Raw genomic sequence first — 18,709 nt, forward strand, 5'->3', positions numbered from 1 at the left:
CTATATATTTCCAAAAACCCTAACTTACTCATCACTTATTCTCACACTTGTGGGAAAAAAAATACGAAACTGTAACCTGCTCTGACTTTCCTGTGGTCTACAACCACTAAGATATTTTCATGATTGTAACTGATACCAGTTCAAGTTAACTCAAAGATTTTTTATTGACAATTTCTAGCCACTATGTTATAAAGCCGATCTATTGATAAGTTCAAGATTCTATTTCAGTTTTAGAGCACTTTAATTTGTATATGTAATGTTTTAGTATTCCAATCAATTGTATACTCTAAGGATCAAGGGTTCAAGTCACTAATCGAGCAAAACCCTTTTTTGTACATTTTTATAAAAAGCTTTTTTTTTTGCACAATTTAATTTTAATAATTTGATGTACATTAAAGTAGAAATGGAATTTATAAACTCGATCCTGATACAGTTAAGATGATTTTAACATTTGATGCAAAAAAATGATGTTTAAAAACACCAGAGAGCCTTTCAGATATGTTGATAAAAGCTAAACAAGATGATATGTGTTACTATTTTATGTCTGAGTTGTGGGGTAAAGGGAATAAGTGATAACAGAAATTAACATTTTGTCAAGGAGCAGGGGTCAATGTGGGGGAGAGAGAAGTGATCAAGAATTCATAGGCCAAAAGTGAGTGTGTTTGGAAGGGAGTTGATAATATTATATTGTTAAAAGTAAGAAAACAAAAGGAAGGGGATCCCTGGCAAAATAAACAATATATAGCCTGAAAACAAATCAATGGGCGTAGCCTGTGGGTAAATGCTAGTTTATCTTATAGGCTTAAAACATGTATGATTTAATGCAGTGGTTTCCGAACTTTTTTGTCTTGTAGACCCCTTGCCATGCTTTCTGGATTTCGGTAGACCCTCTGCTTAACTTGCACACATTTTGTAAATTCATCAAAACATTTTTTAAAACAAATTTCAAACTGTAGTGAGTTGAAGAATGAAAAAGTCATTTATTTAAAACGACATAGTACGTTATAGAGATCTATCTATTTTTTTATAGATAACATTTAAATTTAAACCAATTAAAATAAAATAACAATAAATATGTATTGCTGGAATCAACAACAAACACACTGGAAATGTTTGTTTGTTTTTCTGTAGGTTTATTATCCATTGCTACAGATATTATGTTTCGTATAGGAATTTTTTGTTCTATAAAGTAGTCTTTCAAACATTAAATATTAATTAATTATTTTTCCTTAAGTATCATTGTAAAGAGATTTGTAAAGAGCAGTTTCTCGTGCATTTCTTGATCTTTCACATGTGGCTCAAATATTGAGTCTGCGTAACTCTTTTCATTAACAGGAGAGGGAGCGGGTAACTGGCGCCTAAACCAGTAAGCTTCGAACCTTGGCTTGCTGTGCCCACCTAGCAGAAGGAAAAACTGAATTAAAAACCCTGCTGCCTTGATTCTATATCCAATCATAGAAAAGGTTTCGTGGGTCAACCCTGCGGAAAAATAAGGAGACGGCGACCATTAGGTAGTTTGTAGCACACAGTGCGAGCCTATGAGAGTCTGTGAAGCCGCTGATCCCAAACTGTAGGCCTATATAGGTCGTTTGTAATCAATTACATAAGAAGCTTTTAATTGTAGAACTCATGCCACCGCTGTGCCATTGAACTGGTTGCTGAAAGAAATTCTTGTAATACTATCAGATGTAGCTTTATGGAAAACGGCAGGTGAAATCAATGTTTTGCCTTTAATGTTTTCCGTATTGTTATTAGTAAAGGGATATTGTCAGACACTCACAAACCATCAACTTCTCTATGTGCTGTCGAAGAGAGATTTTTGTGGGTCTATTCTGAACTTTATCTTTGAGTGTTCGAAAGTTTTTCAAATCTGTATCTATTTTGTCAGCGTGGCATTGTCTCAGTGTAATTGGTACTTAGGCAACCGCTTGTTTGACATGGAAGGAAGGAATCCCAATTTTAAATAATTAACGTAGACCCATTGGAAGTCTTCGTAGACCCCTGGTGGTCTATATAGACCACTTTGGGAATCACTGATTTAATGTTTACTAGCTGACCCGCGTCGTAGCGTATGCCACTATTTAGTGACGGGTGAACACTTACTGAAGGACACAGTTGTCCATTTTTTAGGGAGGGCCTGGGTGCGAGCGGGAGGGGACATGGTTTGGGCGACGTCGAGAATCATATGTGCAGAAGAGAAAATTACTTGTTCTCCCCCCCCCCCCCCCCACTTTTTTTTTTCTGAGCCGCGCTCTCTGTCGCCGCGAAAGTTACGTGGGGTAACTCTAGGTAGTCGACTTTTAAAAATAAAAGAGTTATCTTTCCATGATTGGACGACGTAGAGAATCATATATATATATATATATACATATTAATTATGCTCTATTTGAGATCTAACTTTATAATTTAAAAAGTTTCACTTTTTGTTTTGGGGGACACTGACACATAGTCCCAGGCAACTATCCCTATATCTAGAGCATTGTTAACAATGTAGAATTCTATGTCAATGTATTTGTTTCATTTATTTGAGGGTTTGATTTTTTTTGACAGCCAGTGCCACCAGAGCTCCAAGGAGGACGCGGGTGTTATTATATATTATCACTGACAAGACTAGGTCAAGCGGAAAGTACTACAGAACATATCAATATCAATGACTGTAGGCAATATGAACACATTCATTCTAGCACGGTAAGACCTGAATGTTCGGTAAGATCAACAGAGACCTGAATGTTCGGTAAGATCAACAGAGACCTGAATGTTCGGTAAGATCAACAGAGACCTGAATGTTCGGTAAGATCAACAGAGACGTGAATGTTCGGTAAGATCAACGGAGACCGGAATGTTCGGTAAGATCAACAGAGACCTGAATGTTCGGTAAGATCAACAGAGACGTGAATGTTCGGTAAGATCAACAGAGACGTGAATGTTTGGTAAGATCAACAGAGACGTGAATGTTCGGTAAGATCAACAGAGACCTGAATGTTCGGTAAGATCAACAGAGACGTGAATGTTCGGTAAGATCAACAGAGACGTGAATGTTCGGTAAGATCAACAGAGACCTGAATGTTCGGTAAGATCAACAGAGACGTGAATGTTAGGTAAGATCAACAGAGATGTGAATGTTTGGTAAGATCAACAGAGACCAGAATGTTCGGTAAGATCAACAGAGACCTGAATGTTCGGTAAGATCAACAGAGACGTGAATGTTCGGTAAGATCAACAGAGACCTGAATGTTAGGTAAGATCAACAGAGACCTGAATGTTCGGTAAGATCAACAGAGACCTGAATGTTAGGTAAGATCAACAGAGACCTGAATGTTCGGTAAGATCAACAGAGACGTGAATGTTCGGTAAGATCAACAGAGACGTGAATGTTCGGTAAGATCAACAGAGACGTGAATGTTAGGTAAGATCAACAGAGACGTGAATGTTCGGTAAGATCAACGGAGACCGGAATGTTTGGTAAGATCAACAGAGACCTGAATGTTCGGTAAGATCAACAGAGACCTGAATGTTCGGTAAGATCAACAGAGACGTGAATGTTCGGTAAGATCAACAGAGACCTGAATGTTCGGTAAGATCAACAGAGACGTGAATGTTCGGTAAGATCAACGGAGACCGGAATGTTCGGTAAGATCAACAGAGACCTGAATGTTCGGTAAGATCAACAGAGACCTGAATGTTCGGTAAGATCAACAAAGACCTGAATGTTCGGTAAGATCAACAGAGACGTGAATGTTCGGTAAGATCAACGGAGACCGGAATGTTCGGTAAGATCAACAGAGACCTGAATGTTCGGTAAGATCAACAGAGACGTGAATGTTCGGTAAGATCAACAGAAACGTGAATGTTCGGTAAGATCAACAGAGACGTGAATGTTCGGTAAGATCAACAGAGACCTGAATGTTCGGTAAGATCAACAGAGACGTGAATGTTCGGTAAGATCAACGGAGACCGGAATGTTCGGTAAGATCAACAGAGACCTGAATGTTCGGTAAGATCAACAGAGACGTGAATGTTCGGTAAGATCAACAGAGACCTGAATGTTCGGTAAGATCAACAGAGACCTGAATGTTCGGTAAGATCAACAGAGACCTGAATGTTCGTTTAAAGGGAAAAACAAGAAAACAAATTTTGAGAACTTTTGAGGTGTCTTCTTTATATGTATTCACTACAAGTTTATGCATGGCTGCCTGTTCCCGCATTTCGAACTGTCGTTAGGATATCCCCTAGTTCTAACCCTGCTCACTGTTATCTCCTAGTTGTAACCCTGCTCACTGTTATCTCCTAGTTCTAACCCTGCTCACTGTTATCTCCTAGTTCTAACCCTGCTCACTGTTATCTCCTAGTTCTAACCCTGCTCACTGTTATCTCCTAGTTCTAACCCTGCTCACTGTTATCTCCTAGTTCTAACCCTGCTCACTGTTATCTCCTAGTTCTAACCCTGCTCACTGTTATCTCCTAGTTCTAACCCTGCTCACTGTTATCTCCTAGTTCTAACCCTGCTCACTGTTATCTCCTAGTTCTAAACCCTGCTCACTGTTATCTCCTAGTTCTAATCCTGCTCACTGTTATCTCCTAGTTGTAACCCTGCTCACTGTTATCTCCTAGTTCTAACCCTGCTCACTGTTATCTCCTAGTTCTAACCCTGCTCACTGTTATCCCCTAGTTCTAACCCTGCTCACTGTTATCTCCTAGTTCTAACCCTGCTCACTGTTATCTCCTAGTTCTAACCCTGCTCACTGTTATCCCCTAGTTCTAACCCTGCTCACTGTTATCTCCTAGTTCTAACCCTGCTCACTGTTATCTCCTAGTTCTAACCCTGCTCACTGTTATCTCCTAGTTCTAACCCTGCTCACTGTTATCCCCTAGTTCTAACCCTGCTCACTGTTATCTCCTAGTTCTAACCCTGCTCACTGTTATCTCCTAGTTCTAACCCTGCTCACTGTTATCCCCTAGTTCTAACCCTGCTCACTGTTATCTCCTAGTTCTAACCCTGCTCACTGTTATCTCCTAGTTCTAACCCTGCTCACTGTTATCCCCTAGTTCTAACCCTGCTCACTGTTATCCCCTGCAGGACGTTTGAGCTAGGACTTATAGATGTTCATTTATGAAGGAATATCTTTAACGTTTCAAACCATCTCTACAAGTCTTGGCCCCGATGACTGACTCACGACTTCTCCAACTTGCCATGGATGAGAACAAATACGAAAATGTTTCCTGTTATTGCTTTTCGCGTATTTAGAATAACTCAGCCTTTATAAAGATCTAACCCGTGTCGGTTAAATTTTTACCAGACTCAACTGATTTTATAAAGTGTAGGCCTAAACTTTTTATGTAAAATGTATTATACAAATGTTATGAGCAGTATACAAATATAAAAATTTCCTTTTTTTTTCATTTATAGCCTATATAATTTTTTTCTGTATTATTATTATTATTGATATCTTATTGTTGCTATTGTGCTATTAAGTTGTTTAAATTTATTTTTGCCTTTTTTTTGGGGCAATGTGCTGAAAAATTTAAAAAAATTATCTGTTATCTCCTAGTTCTAACCCTGCTCACTGTTATCTCCTAGTTGTATTTGAAGGATTTGAATTTCGCAGATGGCGTCACACTTTAGTTACATTTTTAAAAATTGCCATTTAATAGAAAATAGATCTTAATCAAGGTCTCCTCATTGCCCGATAAAGCTCACGCCCCTTGTCCGAAGAATCCCAGCCGTCGTGCCAAAGTGTCAACATGCGCTGGTTGACTAGGGATCGTACACTTTCATATGAGTACGGTTCATCATTTTCGAGCGCCGTTGCGACCGCGGTTTTCGCGAGCTGGTCAGCCAAATCGTGGCTGACCACCCCACAATGGGCGGGCACCCATTGCAAAGTAACGTTCACGCCGAATCGTAGGAGACGCCCTCCGACCGTTAGGACGTCCCATACCCTTCTAGCACCTTCAAGGTTAAGATAACGAACAGACTACACAAAACTAATTGAGACTTTCCCCTTTCGGGGCCCGCTTAAAATGTTAGATCTATTTTATTTTCTCTAACATACGATCTCGGCAAGATATGTTTTCTTTAAATTACTTTCAGATGACTTAGGCAACAAGTTTACTTTACAAGTTTAGGTTGTGATGACTTCAGTGAGACCTTAATCTCTTCTACTTCATAGCGACACTTTCCATAGCGACACATTCCATAGCGACACATTCCATAGATAGCGACACATTCCATAGCGACACATTCCATAGCGACACATTCCATAGATAGCGACACATTCCATAGCGACACATTCCATAGCGACACATTCCATAGATAGCGACACATTCCATAGCGACACATTCCATAGATAGCGACACATTCCATAGATAGCGACACATTCCATAGCTCGCTGAAAACGAAAATACATTGTGGACTTTTAGAAAGAACTTTAGAATGTTTCATTATAGTTATTGGTAATTAATTATTTTGCCTGATATCGAATAAGGTAAATAACTTCTACATTATTGAAAGATGTAGTAGTAAATTCGGGCTATTTCCCTTAGATAATTTTCTTAAAGGATTTTATTTTACTTATTTGACTTGCATTAATATAATGTAATTAACCTCTTCTCTGCCTATAAAGGGAGCTTCATATCAGCCTTATCAGATAACAATTAAATCAGCGAATCAAGTCAATGATTGTCCGCTCCAAGCTCCAACAATTACTGGTTATTCCGATGAAGGGGGTAAGTTGATTAGAATACTCCTTATTAAGAGCTGTAGTCCCTTCATTTAAAAAAAAAAACCAAATCGTGGAATAAAATCGAATGAAACTTTATATTATCTTATTGTTTTATGCATTGAACTATTCACGTCACTTTATGTGTAGTACTAAGAATATTATTGTAATTATCGTAAAACCATGAGAGAGAAACGCCGCTAACTCTGGACATGTCTTTACGAATGGATCAACTCTAATGTCCACCATTGCCCTACCACTTCACTTTACCTATCCCTTGGTCTGTTGGACCCTTGGGGCATCAAACGTGATCTGTCCATCTTCTTTCTTTGACCTCCCAGCTAGAAAACTAATGGATGGTTGGAAATGCAGAAGACGTATCCAGATGCAGTCTTTTATGCATCATGCCACTAGACTATCTGATAAAGCTGGCCTCTCCACCAACCGACAAAACATTCAACGTTTTCATTCCCTTCCCCTTTGATGCCGCCCAACGACCCCCAGATATACGCTTAAAACTAGTAGACCCTAATGCCACTAAGCTAAGTCGTTCATCTCACGACACTGGAGACTATTAATACCTTCAAGCCCAGTGCTATTTTTGCATACACTGATAGGTCGGCATTGATAGATTCTGGAAGAGCAAGCTATGGAGCCTACATCGACTTTCTTGGCTCTTACTCAGTAAAACTCTTTGAACTATGTGGTAGTGTTTGCAGCTTTGATGCGGAGACCATGGCAGTCTGTGAAGCCTTAAAGGTCATTGACTCTCAACTCGGCGAGGGACATTTGAGGGCAACACATATTGTTGTGGTCACTGACTCAAAATCTGTACTACAGGCTTTGCAAAGCCCTGGACCATGGCCACCCAATATCGACACTGTCATCTTGGCCTCACACAACATAAAGCAGCGCTATGGCACCCTTGGAATAATGCAGTGGGTACCGAGTCACATAGGTGTGACTGGCAACACTATTGCAGACTCCTTGGCCCACCAGGGAGGGCAAATTCCACAAACTGAACAGGCTGTAAGTTTTCATCTTGCCCTTGTGTGTTGAATAGAACAAGGATTAGTAAGCCTTTCTTACTTCGTTACCACTTGTGGGCTCGGTACTTCAGAAGAAGGTTTCTTCTTATTCGTGTATCCATTTCTTATTATGTACGTTTCCATGAGGATGAGGGCCGTACACCAGATCACGTCATCAATGACCGCACACAGAGCTATTGAGTAAATATCCTCAGACAGATTTTGACCTTCCGAATTCAGCGCAGGGCCTCAAGGCTGAAAGTGGCTCTGTGACCATTTGTTGTTTGGGTGGGAGCAGTACAATGATAAACACATAGGCTTTTGATTTCCTTTATTCCGTCAGAGATCGAAGGGAACTTCTGATCAACAGGGAACTTTTGATCAACAGGGAACTTCTGATCAACGATGAAGACAAAAGATTTGATTTTGCTTTTAGGCACATCGGCACAATTTAGGCCATGTCGTGCCTGCAGTCCCTTAAGGACTACTCTCTCTCGAAACAACAAGGGCCAGATTCTATACAGTCATATCATTAAAATCAAGGTCTATTCACAGTTAAAATAGTAAAGGTAGTAAAAATTTAATTATTTGGTAAAAATCTAATGTAAATAGTACATGTTCACAAATTCATAAATCAGATCTTCGTAGATAACACCACTTCCCGGATAAAGCCCAGTACCTTCCCAGGGTCGACATTATCATATAGTGTTTTTAAGTTAGTGGCTCTAAAATATTTCTCCCTGACATCCTGGTATCTGGGGCAATCAACGAGGATATGTTCCACGGTGAGGCGAGAGTCACAGTACTCACAAAGTGCGGGCTCCTCTCTCTTCAGCACAAAAGAGTGCGTGATGTAGGTGTGGCCAATCCTAAGTCTGGACATGGTCGTGCTTCCACGCCTTGTCAGACCCTTAGATGTGGGCCGCCACCTGACATCCGCCACAATCTGCCTGAGTTTACTGTGAGTCTCAGCCTCCCATCGGTTCTGCCACTCTCGATAGGTGGCAGAGGCAATACTTTGTCTCAGGTCCGAGCAGGGAATTTGGGTTCCTGACACCGCATGATTTTGGGCTCTCTTTGCTTCTCTGTCTGCGGCTTCGTTTCCCTCAATGCCAACATGGGAGGGGACCCAGATGAAGGTCGGCTGTTATTTGGTCCAACAGCTTCAGGCTCTTATGTACCAATGGGATGTCAGTCTTCATCCGCCCCAAAGCTTGCAATGCAGTAAAGATGGAGAAGCCATCGGGGAGTCTACGGGAGATTGTTTTGTTCCGAAAGGAGCAGGCACACGCGACCTTTCCATCCATTTTGGATACGTCTGTGTAGATGGTGCCACAATCTCCGTAGCTCTCCTGCAGTTCCCTAAAGTGGACTTGTAGTATGCTTGGGTCTGTATTTTCTTTTTTGAAATTAAGGAGGGATACATTTAATTTGGGTTTATTCATTAGCCAAGGAGGATTCTGAGGGGTTTCTATTTTAGAGATTTGGTCAATGGGTGGGGTTAAATTTTGGATGGGTTCTCTCATTCGAAGGCCCAACGGCTGTATGACGTTAGGCCTTCGATTGTATAATTCTACCTCTGTGGGGTTAAATATGGAAACGAAAGCAGGGTTCTTGGGGTTGGATTTTAGCTTGACTATATACTGCATTGCAAGCTTTTTCATTCTTATATCCATGGGGAGTTCTCCAGCCTCCACATGGAGACTTGGGACAGGTGATGTACGAAACGCGCCGAGACAGAGACGCAAGGCAGCATTTTGTATTGGTTCCAGTATTTTTAGGTTTGACTTCCTTGCTGCTCCATATATTATGGATCCGTAGTCTAGCTTGGATCGAATTAGACTCCGATATAGCAGCAGCAAGGTATCTCTGTCAGCTCCCAAGTCCGTATGGCTGAGTACTCTAAGTATGTTTAATGACTTTTGGCATTTCTTCTTAAGTTCCTTAATGTTAGGGAGAAAATTAAATTTGGAATCTAAGGTGAGGCCTAAAAATTTTGTAGTTTTCACGACGGGATCTTCTTTTTGTGTATAAATAGTTCAGGGTCTGGGTGGAGTCCCCTTAGATTACAAAAATGCATACTAACTATTTTGGAGTCCAAAAATTCAAAACCATTATCGTTTGCCCAACCCTGAATTTTGTTTAAACATAACTGTAATTTTCTTTCTAAGGTGTTCATATTTTTCCCATAAGTAAAAATGACAAAGTCATCAACATACAAAGTGCACTCTATGCCAGGGGACAGAGCATTTATGATGCTATTTATTTTAATGTTGAACAGGGTGACTGACAGAATGCTGCCCTGGGGTACACCCATTTCCTGGTCATGAGTGTCAGAAGCGGAGTTGCCCACTCGAACCTGAAATTTTCGGTCTTTCAGGAATTCCCCCACAAAACGGGGGAGGTGTCCCTTAAGCCCCATAAGCTCCAGGTCACGTAGAATGCCATGTTTCCAGGTTGTGTCATAGGCCTTTTCTATATCGAAGAATACAGCTACTAGATGTTCTCTTCTGAGTAATGCATTTCTAATATAAGCTTCCAGCCTTACCAGGTGGTCAGTTGTTGTCCGCCCCTGCCGGAAACCGCACTGGTAATTGGAGATCACTTTATTCCTCTCCAGGTACCTTCGATGAAGTCCAGTAGGGAATCGGCGCCGGAGGCGCCATTATCCCGTTGATGGTTAGAAAGGCTTTTATCCAACCACCAGGCCTGGACATGGGGCTCTTCACCCCTGTCCTGTCTGAGGGCACCCAGCGGTAGACGGCCATATCGATTGACTGAGCCAGACCGGGCCGTGCCGAGTACACAGCGCACCGTCCTCGCTCTTTGCCCACTCGCTATAAGTGGTCGAGAACAGCGCTAACTGCGGGGAGCTTGTCTCATATTCCTATACTGTAACCGCCACAGTTCCGTGCGAGGGTCGCCACTCCAGGCTCCTGGTACTGATGACGACCCCCTTTGTGGAACGGCGTGGCGGACTTTTTGGACTGGGTTGCAGGTTACTTGTTCCATCCCCACCCCGAGTGAGATAAAAAAAAACAAAAGCTCAACCAGGGAGACCTGCTAGAAGGCCTGGTTCGCCACTCGTTCTTAGCCTGTCCAGATCCACCTCTGGATGTTTCCACCGGAGGGCCACGCTGAGGCGACGGGTAGCTGGAAATCCTCCGGCCTCTCCAGGTACCAGACTAGCCTACTGTTAATCATTCTTTCCATGGTTTTGCAGATGCAGCTTGTTAGTGCTATTGGTCAGAGCCGTCTCTTCCCGGTTTAGTTATCGGTATAACTGTGGCTTTCCTCCAGCTGTTTGGGAAAGCGCCTGTTTGCGACACACAGTTATAGACCCCTACCAGGACTGCCAATGAGGGTTCGGGAAGGTGCTTGAGGAACTGGTAATGGATTTCGTCTTCTCCAGGCGCTGTGTCATGTGACTTGTCCAGCGATTCCCTCAGTTCCTTAAGCGAGAACGGTTTGTTGTAGTCTTCATTGTTCTCTGACCTGAAATCAATGGGGTGTCTTTCCTCCCTGGTTTTGACTTTTTGGAACTCTGGCGTGTAGTGTGCAGTGGATGACCTTTCTGCTATTAAGGATGCAAGGCTGTCAGCTATTTCTCTGGGGGACGTGACAGTTCGTCCGAAGACAAAAGAATCGGATTGACTCAACAGTTAATGTACTTTAACAAACCATTTGAATGTTGGTATGGCGTAACACTGTTCTGCTGACTGAAAAATACATTAGTGCAGATGAAATAGTAGAAAATCTGTTGGTGTTCTAGATTCCTCGTCTGCCCAGGCCCTAGTTTCAAAGGCGGGACAATAATTGATCTTCTTAACAGTAAGACCTTCATTGTTATTTGCACAATATCCCATCACTCGTTAAGTAAAAAAGTTAAAGTTCCCCTTTGAGACCATGCGATCTATAGGGCAGAAGATGTAAATGTCATCTGTTTTCTGTGGCCTAGGTTAACGAGGGTGTCATGTGGCAAGCACAACGATATCCGCCTTTACCAACATATGTCAGGCATCCATTTAAGCTGGGTGGACTCAGAGCGCCCAGAACCCCTGTTTGGAAGCCACGCGCTTTACCGCTCAGCCACCGCGCCTCCTCATCATTCCGTAGTCCGGGTCAATTGTTTTTTCATTAGCTCCCCAGATTGTTCCTTTCGACCTTGAAACATCGGACATCACGTCAGAGCTGGTGACTTTTCGATGGAAATTTGACAGCAGAGAAATTGGAAAAAATGATTCTCGAATTCGTGGAGAGTTTCGAGGTTTTAAGGTAAACAAAAGTTTCTTTTTGAATGAGAATCAAGATGAAAATAGAAACACAGTCTAGCTTTCATGTAGTAAGTTAGATGTCAACATGAATAGAAACATAATGCAGCACAGTCTAGCTTTCATGTAGTAAGTTAGATGTCAACATGAATAGAAACATAATGCACCACAGTCTAGCTTTCATTTAGTAAGTTAGATGTCAACATGAATAGAAACATAATGCACCACAGTCTAGCTTTCATTTAGTAAGTTAGATGTCAACATGAATAGAAACATAATGTACCACAGTCTAGCTTTCATTTAGTAAGTTAGATGTCAACATGAATAGAAACATAATGCACCACAGTCTAGCTTTCATTTAGTAAGTTAGATGTCAACATGAATAGAAACATAATGCACCACAGTCTAGCTTTCATTTAGTAAGTTAGATGTCAACATGAATAGAAACATAATGCACCATAGTCTAGCTTTCATGTAGTAAGTTAGATGTCAACATGAATAGAAACATAATGTACCACAGTCTAGCTTTCATGTAGTAAGTTAGATGTCAACATGAATAGAAACATAATGCACCATAGTCTAGCTTTCATGTAGTAAGTTAGATGTCAACATGAATAGAAACATAATGTACCACAGTCTAGCTTTCATCTAGTAAGTTAGATGTCAACATGAATAGAAACATAATGTACCACAGTCTAGCTTTCATGTAGTAAGTTAGATGTCAACATGAATAGAAACATAATGTACCACAGTCTAGCTTTCATGTAGTAAGTTAGATGTCAACATGAATAGAAACATAATGTACCACAGTCTAGCTTTCATGTAGTAAGTTAGATGTCAACATGAATAGAAACATAATGTACCACAGTCTAGCTTTCATGTAGTAAGTTAGATGTCAACATGAATAGAAACATAATGTACCACAGTCTAGCTTTCATGTAGTAAGTTAGATGTCAAGATGAATAGAAACATAATGCACCACAGTCTAGCTTTCATGTAGTAAGTTATCATAATTATCTATTTAGTACATTAGTAATGAGGACAAATGTGTAATGGGCCTAAACATTGTGAGGTCATAGAGTTAGAAGTAAAGGAAGTAAAGTTCCTCTTTTAGACCCTTGTGCTCTATAGGGCAGTGATGATGTGAAGGATTTATTGTGGAATATAATTTCGTCAGCGATTGCTAGCAAAATGATGGGTGGGGAGAAAGGTGGACGAATGTTGGTATAGGAATCACACACTATTCACTTACTAATCTAAGAAATAGATGACATCTAATGATATTTTGTCTTATTGTAATACAGTGCTGCAGTAATAACCCTCCCCCCAAAACGCACAATGTTTAAACTCTAAAATGTAATTATAAGTGTAAATAGGGGTCGGGTGGTATATGGAGTCTTCCCCCTCCCATAACCAATTCTAAGTTGTTATTGGTTTTTGTTTTGTTTTAGGGGGTGGGGGGTGGAAGCGTAGTTCAAATAAAAATCACATTATATCTGTGAACAAAGTTATGAATCTAAATACTATAAGGGCTATCTATTACTATGTTTAACCATTTTAATATTACGTGCCCCTCCCTTAATACAATCATTTGTGTGAGTTGTCTCCTTTCTTGATCGAGGGCGAATTTCGTTGTAAAAAATACAAATTCAGTTGAAAATAATGAAAAAAAATGAAAGCTATTTTTTTGTGTAAGAATGTATCAAAACAAAATGTAGATATAACTTGATTATTTTGTGTGTAAGAATGTATCAAAACAAAATGTAGATATAACTTGATTATTTGGTGTGTAAGAATGTATCAAAACAAAATGTAGATATAACTTGAGTATTTTGTGTGTAAGAATGTATCAATACAAAATGTAGATATAACTTGAGTATTTGGTGTGTAAGAATGTATCAAAACAAAATGTAGATATATCTTGATTATTTGGTGTGTAAGAATGTATCAAAACAAAATGTAGATATAACTTAATTATTTTGTGTGTAAGATTGTATCAAAACAAAATGTAGATATAACTTGATTATTTGTTGTGTAAGAATGTATCAAAACAAAATGTAGATATAACTTGATTATTTGGTGTGTAAGAATGTATCAAAACAAAATGTAGATATAACTTGATTATTTGGTGTGTAAGAATGTATCAAAACAAAATGTAGATACAACTTGATTATTTTGTGTGTAAGAATGTATCAAAACAAAATGTAGATATAACTTGATTTTTTGGTGTGTAAGAATGTATCAAAACAAAATATAGATATAACTTGATTATTTGGTGTGTAAGAATGTATCAAAACAAAATGTAGATTTAACTTGATTATTTGGTGTGTAAGAATGTATCAAAACAAAATATAGATATAACTTGATTATTTGGTGTGTAAGAATGTATCAAAACAAAATATAGATATAACTTGAGTATTTGGTGTGTAAGATTGTATCAAAACAAAATATAGATATAACTTGATTATTTGGTGTGTAAGAATGTATCAAAACAAAATATAGATATAACTTGAGTATTTGGTGTGTAAGATTGTATCAAAACAAAATATAGATATAACTTGATTATTTGGTGTGTAAGAATGTATCAAAACAAAATATAGATATAACTTGATTATTTGGTGTGTAACAATGTATCAAAACAAAATATAGATATAACTTGATTATTTGGTGTGTAAGAATGTATCAAAACAAAATATAGATATAACTTGAGTATTTGGTGTATTGAGGGTGGAGTTAAAAAAGAGAACTGGAGTGAGAGAACATTTAGATGCATGGGTGATAGCGAAACTAGGGGTCTGACCAAAATCAACATAGAGCTTTGAACTGCTTAAAGATTGCATCAAGAAGTCAGTGATGTGAGTGTACACTTACTTAGGAGCTCTGGGTGTTGGGCAAAGTTACACATGTGAAACTACAATTCTCAGGCCAGAAGTATGTGTTTGTGTAGGAGGTCGCGCGGGCCGTAACATTGTAAATTATGCACCAAAATCATGTTATTGGGAGATGGGGATGTTTTGGTCAAAATGTTATGTGTGTGTGTTCAATGCGCAGTTATTGGGAGATGGGGATGTTTCGGTCAAAATGTTATGTGTGTGTGTTCAATGCGCAGAATGCAAAAATAATAATAAAAAGCTCATACTAAAAAGCATCAGAGAGCTTCTGAACTATTTCGATAAAGAAATGTCGATGGCTACTCGGAGATTGTATGTAGGACTATTTCCTAAGGCGTTATTGAAATCACGGGGAGGAGTAGCTTTATACAGCGAGGCGAGACAATTAGATATAACAGATGATAACATTCACGTTTTGAATGGGGGCTAGGGCGGAGCGAAAGGAGTGATCTCGACTTGACAGCTCAGAAGTAAGTGTGTTTGGGAGGACGCGGTCAGTTCAACGTATCAGCTACTATAGAACACACTGTGTGGCTAATAAGGGTGTTTGGGAGGGCGCGGGCAGTATCAGGTACTAGAACACACTAGCTATTAAGGGTGTCTGGGAGGGCGCGGGCAGTATCAGGTACTAGAACACACTGGCTATTAAGGGTGTCTGGGAGGGCGCGGGCAGTATCAGGTATTAGAACACACTAGATATTAAGGGTGTCTGGGAGGGCGCGGGCAGTATCAGGTACAAGAACACACTGGCTATTAAGGGTGTCTGGGAGGGCGCGGGCAGTATCAGGTACAAGAACACACTGGCTATTAAGGGTGTCTGGGAGGGCGCGGGCAGTATCAGGTACTAGAACACACTGGCTTTTAAGGGTGTTTGGGAGGGCGCGGGCAGTATCAGGTACTAGAACACACTGGCTATTAAGGGTGTCTGGGAGGGCGCGGGCAGTATCAGGTACTAGAACACACTGGCTATTAAGGGTGTTTGGGAGGGCGCGGGCAGTATCAGGTACTAGAACACACTGGCTATTAAGGGTGTTGCTGAAATGCGAAAAGGTTTAATTGAATGTGTAAAAAAAAAATAATGTGTGGGGGTGTTCTTTAAGGTCGTTGACTTGTAGCACCAAACTGAAGGCCTTAATGTATCTGAACGTATTAACTTGAAATGTCTTGACAAACTGCTAGTAGACCACTAAACTGCTGAACGCCTTAATGTATCTGAACGTATAAACTTGAAATGTCTTGACAAACTGCTAATAGACCACTAAACCGCTGAAGGCCTTAATGTTTCTGAACGTATTAACTTGAAATGTCTTGACAAACTGCTAGTAGACCACTAAACCGCTGAACGCCTTAATGTATCTGAACGTATTAACTTGAAATGTCTTGACAAACTGCTAGTAGACCACTAAACCGCTGAAGGCCTTAATGTATCTGAACGTATTAACTTGAAATGTCTTGACAAACTGCTAGTAGACCACTAAACTGCTGAAAGCCTTAATGTATCTGAACGTATTAACTTGAAATGTCTTGACAAACTGCTAGTAGACCACTAAACCGCTGAAGGCCTTAATGTATCTGAACGTATAAACTTAAAATGTCTTGACAAACTGCTAGTAGACCACTAAACTGCTGAAGACCTTAATGTATCTTAACGTATAAACTTGAAATGTCTTGACAAACTGCTAGTAGACCACTAAACCGCTGAAGGCCTTAATGTATCTGAACGTATCAACTCGAGATGTCTTGACAAACTGCTAGTAGACCACTAAACCGCTGAACGCCTTAATGTATCTGAACGTATAAACTTGAAATGTCTTGACAAACTGCTAGTAGACCACTAAACCGCTAAAGGCCTTAATGTATCTGAACGTATAAACTTGAAATGTCTTGACAAACTGCTAGTAGACCACTAAACCGCTGAACGCCTTAATGTATCTGAACGTATAAACTTGAAATGTCTTGACAAACTGCTAGTAGACCACTAAACCGCTGAACGCCTTAATGTATCTGAACGTATAAACTTGAAATTTCTTGACAAACTGCTAGTAGACCACTAAACCGCTAAAGGCCTTAATGTATCTGAACGTATAAACTTGAAATGTCTTGACAAACTGCTAGTAGACCACTAAACCGCTAAAGGCCTTAATGTATCTGAACGTATAAACTTGAAATGTCTTGACAAACTGCTAGTAGACCACTAAACCGCTGAAGGCCTTAATGTATCTTAACGTATAAACTTGAAATTTCTTGACAAACTGCTTTGTGAAAAAGACTAAATGTAACTTTTATTCAAATAGAGACAAAAACCAAACTGGATCTAAAATAAAGTCAACGGTGTAGTCATACTATTTGTAGTCATACTATTTGTAGTCATACTATTTGTAGTCATACTATTTGTAGTCATACTATTTGTAGTCATACTATTTGTAGACATACTATTTGTTTCACAAAATCTAAACTTCAACTTTGTGTTTTTCAGTTCCATTGTATGTTCTTGTTGATCCTTCCATCCTTGCTACTATTTCAATGACTTGATCTAAATAAATTTACTGTTTCTTAATCAGACAATTTTTTCTTCAATAATTTAGATACAATTTTGGCTTCAAGGCTATAAACAAGAAACTATCAGAGATGTTGACCTTCGTCCAGATGACCTCGAAAATCAGTTCAACATTTATAATGCGTCCATCAAACACTTGATGCCTAACGCAAGACTAGAAGCTAGAGTTGCCTTATTAAATAATTATTTTGTCAGTGCTCCATCTGAAACTATTCAATTCTCTACGCCATCAGGAGGTAAGTCCAGTTGTTGACGTCTTCACAATAGAGTTGGTCAATAGATTTGAATAGATCCTAATGTTAGGTTTCTCTCAACACATCAACACAAAAACTTGCCAACTAGAGTACCAAATAATCTGGTACTTTAAGGAATAGATAATAGCCAATGCTAGACAATTGGCAACACATTAACAACAACTAAAAATGCTACACTGTACATCACCGTACTAAACTCTACTGTCTCTATCTATTCCTGGTCTCGGACATTCACTTGAAGACTCCTTCAGGACCGACTTCATGGCCGACTCACAGTCCCGGTCTCCTCGCTGTCCTGGCTTGAACTGCCTCTTTCTTACAAACTCTCGTCCGTGAAGGATTTCGATCACATGACCATAACACGGGTCATATTTGTGTGTACTAGCAGTAGTGTCCCTTATCCATCGACAGCCGTTGACCTGAGTGATTTGCCACATGTGTCAGCTGAACCTACAGTTAACCCTATCGCGACGCCAATAGGCATGTTTAGATCTCCTCCAGTACTCGGGTTACTAGACATATACACACATCAAAGTCGTGAAATATGCATGTTTAGATCTCCTCCAGTACTCGGGTTACTAGACATATACACACATCAGACAAAGTCGTGAAATAGGCATGTTTAGATCTCCTCCAGTACTCGGGTTACTAGACATATACACACATCAGACAAAGTCGTGAAATAGGCATGTTTAGATCTCCTCCAGTACTCGGGTTACTAGACATATACACACATCAGACAAAGTCGTGAAATAGGCATGTTTAGATCTCCTCCAGTACTCGGGTTACTAGACATATACACACATCAAAGTCGTGAAATAGGCATGTTTAGATCTCCTCCAGTACTCGGGTTACTAGACATATACACACATCAGACAAAGTCGTGAAATAGGCATGTTTAGATCTCCTCCAGTACTCGGGTTACTAGACATATACACACCCAAAGGAGGACCCAGCCTTACAAAGGAGGACCCAGCCTTACAAAGGAG

The 18,709-nt window shown here is 39.9% G+C and overlaps 1 protein-coding gene across 3 annotated transcripts in view; it reads left to right on the top strand.

Moving 5' to 3' along the window:
• Positions 1 to 18,709, top strand: part of LOC106071377 (neuroglian-like) — a 232,569-nt gene that overhangs the window by 167,477 nt on the left and 46,383 nt on the right. For all 3 annotated transcript variants that reach the window (XM_056024540.1, XM_056024541.1, XM_056024542.1), the window contains 4 exons: positions 2,551 to 2,688; positions 6,624 to 6,726; positions 11,889 to 12,022; positions 17,495 to 17,702. In XM_056024540.1, coding sequence (XP_055880515.1) covers positions 2,551 to 2,688; positions 6,624 to 6,726; positions 11,889 to 12,022; positions 17,495 to 17,702 — 583 coding nt within the window. The remainder of the gene's footprint in view (positions 1 to 2,550; positions 2,689 to 6,623; positions 6,727 to 11,888; positions 12,023 to 17,494; positions 17,703 to 18,709) is intronic.

The sequence above is a fragment of the Biomphalaria glabrata genome, chromosome 3 (genome assembly GCF_947242115.1).
Source record: "Biomphalaria glabrata chromosome 3, xgBioGlab47.1, whole genome shotgun sequence".
NCBI classification, from domain to species: Eukaryota; Metazoa; Mollusca; class Gastropoda; family Planorbidae; genus Biomphalaria; species Biomphalaria glabrata.